This window comes from Notolepis coatsorum, assembly GCF_963971535.1.
Source record: "Notolepis coatsorum genome assembly, chromosome: 6".
Taxonomy (NCBI): Eukaryota; Metazoa; Chordata; class Actinopteri; order Aulopiformes; family Paralepididae; genus Notolepis; species Notolepis coatsorum.
The window spans coordinates 13,771,070-13,775,768 of NC_140170.1; the positions used below are offsets into that span (position 1 = coordinate 13,771,070).

The following is a 4,699-nucleotide window of genomic DNA, read 5'->3' on the forward strand; positions in this document are numbered from 1 at the left end:
TATTACATTACAGTGAAATGCTTGGTTCTTTCACTGCCCAACTCAGTCCAACCTAAACCAGCCAAACCCAGTATTGATTGATTGAAAACTTTATTAACAGATTGCAGAATGGGTACAATACAGTACAGCTCAATACACACAATTGTTAAGGGGATGCAGACCAGAGAAAGACTTTCGTCTTGTTTACATCAGGGTCCCCCATTTCAGTCCTGTTTGCTTAATGCCTTGTCCACTTCCTCCACACTCCAATATGCCCTTCAACCCTGCTCCTGTCAAACCTGCTCTTTCCATTCCCTCCATCATGTCCCCCCTTTCTGATGAATATTTCCTGCACTTAAGAGTCAGACACACATTCCTAGTAGTTGAGCTGTGATGAATGAATGAATGAAAACTTTATTTAACAGATTGCAGAATGGGTACAGTACAGTACGGCTCAATACATGCAATTGTTAAGGGGATGCAGACCAGAGAAAGACTTTCGTCTTGTTTACATCAGGGTCCCCCATTTTCAATTCATTTTCAATTCATCATTCAGTATAACCTAGACCAGCCCAACCCAGCATCTTTCACTGCCCAGTTCAGCCCAACCCAGTCCAGAATAGTTCCCTCTTTCATGTTAATATGTGATTTAATGATGTAATATTTTGAAGAGTAGAGACAGTGTGATTAATTTACTATGATTGAAAATCAATTTAGACGAAGACGTACAAAGAAGTAATTATCACAATTAGCGATTTTTTTTGTCTGGTAAAAAATCAGTTTGGCTGGTAAAAAAAATCAGATACTCGCCAGTTGGCTGGTAAGCCAAAAAGTTAGTTTCCTCCCCTACTAGGGGACTAATTATACCTTCATATCTGTATGAATAATATAAATGAATATCTGTAAGGGTCAGGGACTAATATAAATTAATATCTGTAGGAGACTCATATACATTAATATCTATATGGGACTAATATAAATTAATATCTGTATGGGACTAATATAAATTAATATCTGTATGGGACTAATATAAATTAATATCTGTATGGGAGTAATATAAATTAATATCTGTATGGGACTAATATAAATTCATATCTGTAGGGGACTAATATAGGTAGGAGGGATATGCATAAACACACATTTGAATGGCCTTGTATAAACTGACAAAGTAATGGCTTCAGGTTGTTTTGAACATGTAGTCTTGTCTCTGGGCTTCTGGGTAATGTAGTTGTTCTGACTTTTCCTTCCACAGGGCTCAGTGACTGAGGACCGAACACTTGCCAGCCACCACATCTACCCCTCACCAGCCACGACAGATGAAGGTGTGTGTGTGTGTGTGATAGTAATTTCCCATAACGTCGACACCACGTTCCTTTTAATATCACTGGAGATCAGAGAGAAGTGAACAGCAGCACGTGTCCATTATGTTTGATTCCAGATGAATGGATGCGTCCTGTCATGCGGAAAGACAAGCATGTCCTGGTCCACTGGGGCATGCACCCTGACAGGTAACACACACACACACACACAATAATTCACGCGCACACACACACACATATAGCACATATACATATATATAGGGATGGGACTTTCTAGCAAAAGTGCTATTCGAAAATCGCTGGTTCTTAAGATCGAATATTCGACCCCCCCCCAAACCACACAAAAAAAACTATATATAATTTTTTATTTTATTTAAAATATATTGTTATTTTCTATTTCAGTTTAAATTCAGTTAAAATGTTCAGTTTCAGTTTAAATTCAGTTATTCTTTTTAATAGAATGGATCATTAAAATCAAAGGGTATTGCACATAAATAGGCACTTCTATCAACCGGTTTTAATAAACAAACAGAAACAGTAGCATGTGCATCCTTTAGATCAATTAGGCTGTCTCTAAATATAAAAAGGAATGAAATAAGAATGGTTTGCTTAAAGGAAAACTCCAACATTTTGGGAAATTAGCTTATTTAACATCTTCCCTGGAGTTAGGGCCCGCGTCCACTTGGCGCATATTTCTGACCGCACGCATCTGTTTTCAATGTATTCCAATGGGGAGGGAGCGCATGCGGCCGCCTCTAGGAAGTGCGCTGCCGTCGGCTTCTTTTCTCAGCTTTTTTGTGCGGACGAAAGTTGAAACTTTCTCAACTTTCAGAGCGATGCGCTGGGCTCATTTTCAGACAACCAATCACAGCCATTCATCTACCACTCTGTTTGTAACCTGACACCGGAGCTGCCTGCCTGTCTGGCTGTCTCCCACAGACCATTGAGATTCGCGACAAAACTAATAATAATAACTACACGAATACACTACTAAAAAGCTAATAAAAAGCAAAGGGCGAACTGTGGTGTCAGGCAATAACTATATATATAATTAATATACAATAAAGTTATTCAAATATGCTATAATATGTGCAAAACCGCGGCATGGCTGTAGATTTCTTTCTGTCATCTACGCTTTTGTCTCTGTCACCGCATGCATGCGCCCCGCCCCATTCTACCGGGCGCACTCCCAGCATGTTTCACGGAGAAATATGCGCTAGGTGGACGCGGCCCCTTAGACAAGAAGATACATACCTTTTTTGTCTCTGTGCGTGCATTTAGCTTAGGGAACAGTCGCTCCGTTAGCATAGCTTAGCTTCATCACTGGAAGTGAGGCAGATCCGGAGCCTTACAGTGTATAGTTTGATTGATTGATTGAAAAGTTTATTAACAGATTGCAGAATACACTCCAAATACAACTCCAAAACGTTCATGTAAACATGTTGTGACCTGTGTATTCACCACGTGGAGAAATAAAAAATAATTGAATTAGACAATTACGTTTGGCCCAAAATAATTTTGGCCCAACCACTCCTCTCTGAGCGCAGCCAGTGATTTCAACGTGACGCTGTTTGTAAACAAACACAGCGTCACGTTGAAATCACTGGCTGCGCTCAGAGAGGAGTGGTTGGGCCAAAAAATAGTTCTGAGTATATTTGCTTATAAAACGTAATTGTCTAATTCAATTTTTTTTATTTCTCCACGTGGTGAATTAATTACTCACTCATTAATTGTCAACTCTGCTTAATGGCAGGAATAAGGCCTGGTCACGTGCTGCACGCTCAGGTGATCCACAACACTGGCTCCTGGTCACGTGCTGGACGCTCAGGTGATCCACAACACTGGCTCCTGGTCACGTGCTGGACGCTCAGGTGATCCACAACACTGGCTCCTGGTCACGTGCTGGACGCTCAGGTGATCCACAACACTGGCTTGTCTTCAAACAGCTCAGAAACACATGAACCACAGCTATGAGAAAGTCTAAATCAGATTACTACTTAGATTTAATTACAAGTTCCTATGCAAACCTGGCTCAGTTTTGGAAGGCAGTTAACTTAAGAAAAACAAGACCTCTAATTCACTACCCACTCATATAGCCTAGTGACAATGCCCCCAAAATGTTGAGATACCTCTACCGGAGGTAGAACAAAACACAACCATGTTTTTCCTCATCTCTAAGGTGTCCCATAAAAGAAATGGATTCTTGTATAAAAATATTTTACTGCAAAACTTGTTAAATTGATAGATATTGTTATACACCCAGAAAGGAAAAAACTACCAAAATATAGCCTGGCCGTATGGGAGTTGAGACATATAAACTCAGGTTCTGTGAGGAGAGCATCGTACCCACAAAGAAGGTACGCTGCTTTTCAAACAACAAACCCTGGATTAGCAAGGACATTAAACACCTGCTAAACAGGAAAAAGAGGGCCTTCATGGCAGGGGACACTGAGCAGGCCAGGGCTGCCCTTAGCTCAAAAAAGAGCTAAGGGCAGCCAAGGTCAGCTACAAGGACAGGCTGGAGGGCAGACTACAGGCCAACAACACCAGGGAGGTGTGGGCGGGCGTCAGGAAGATCACTGGGTTCAAACAGCAGGGCACAGCTGTTGAGGGCCCACCAGAGCGTGCAAACGAGTTCAACTCGTTCTTCAACCGCTTCGACCAGAGTGGCCTCCCCTGGAGATGGTGCCCCAGCTCTGGAAGACCTCCTGCATTGTCCCGGTGCCCAAGAAGGGACGACCCAGCACCCTCAACGACTACAGGCCAGTCGCTCTGACGTCACACGTCATGAAGACGTTTGAGAGACTGGTCCTGCAACACCTCAAGCCCCTGGTGCGTGACTCCCTCGACCCCCTGCAGTTTGCATACCAGGCAAACATCGGGGTGGAGGATGCCATCATCTACATGCTCCACAGAGCGTGCACGCACCTGGAGAAGCCGCGCAGCTCAGTGAGGATTATGTTCTTTGATTTCTCCAGCGCCTTCAACACCATCCAGCCATCACTGCTAGCGGAGAAGCTCTCCGTGATGCAGCTGGAGCACGGCTTGGTGGCCTGGATCAAGGACTACCTCACTGAGAGGCCGCAGTACGTCAGACTAAAGGACAGTCAGTCTGACGTACTGGTGAGCAACACCGGCGCCCCCCAAGGAACTGTGCTGTCACCCTTCCTCTTCACCCTCTACACCTCAGACTTCTGCCGCAACTCAAGCGGGTGCCACCTGCAGAAGTTCTCAGACGACTCCTACATCGTAAGCTACATCACCGACGATGATGAGGAGGAGTACAGAGCCCTGGTGGAGAGCTTCGTGGGGTGGAGCGACAGCAACCACCTCCAACTCAACACCAGTAAGACCAAGGAGCTGGTGGTGGACTTCCGGAGGGGCAAGAAGAGGCCCCCCCC

At 44.0% G+C, this 4,699-nt stretch overlaps 1 protein-coding gene across 1 annotated transcript in view; it reads left to right on the forward strand.

Annotated features, from left to right (window-relative positions):
• The window catches only part of LOC311229379 (SWI/SNF complex subunit SMARCC1-like), a gene marked incomplete at both ends in the record, with an annotated part of 13,243 nt that extends 11,752 nt beyond the window's left edge, over nucleotides 1-1,491 (forward strand). Inside the window, 2 exons of the mRNA XM_084315466.1 lie at nucleotides 1,232-1,301; nucleotides 1,418-1,491. Of these exons, the coding sequence (XP_084171592.1) occupies nucleotides 1,232-1,301; nucleotides 1,418-1,491 (144 nt within the window). The remainder of the gene's footprint in view (nucleotides 1-1,231; nucleotides 1,302-1,417) is intronic.
• Between the last annotated feature and the right edge of the window lie 3,208 nt (nucleotides 1,492-4,699).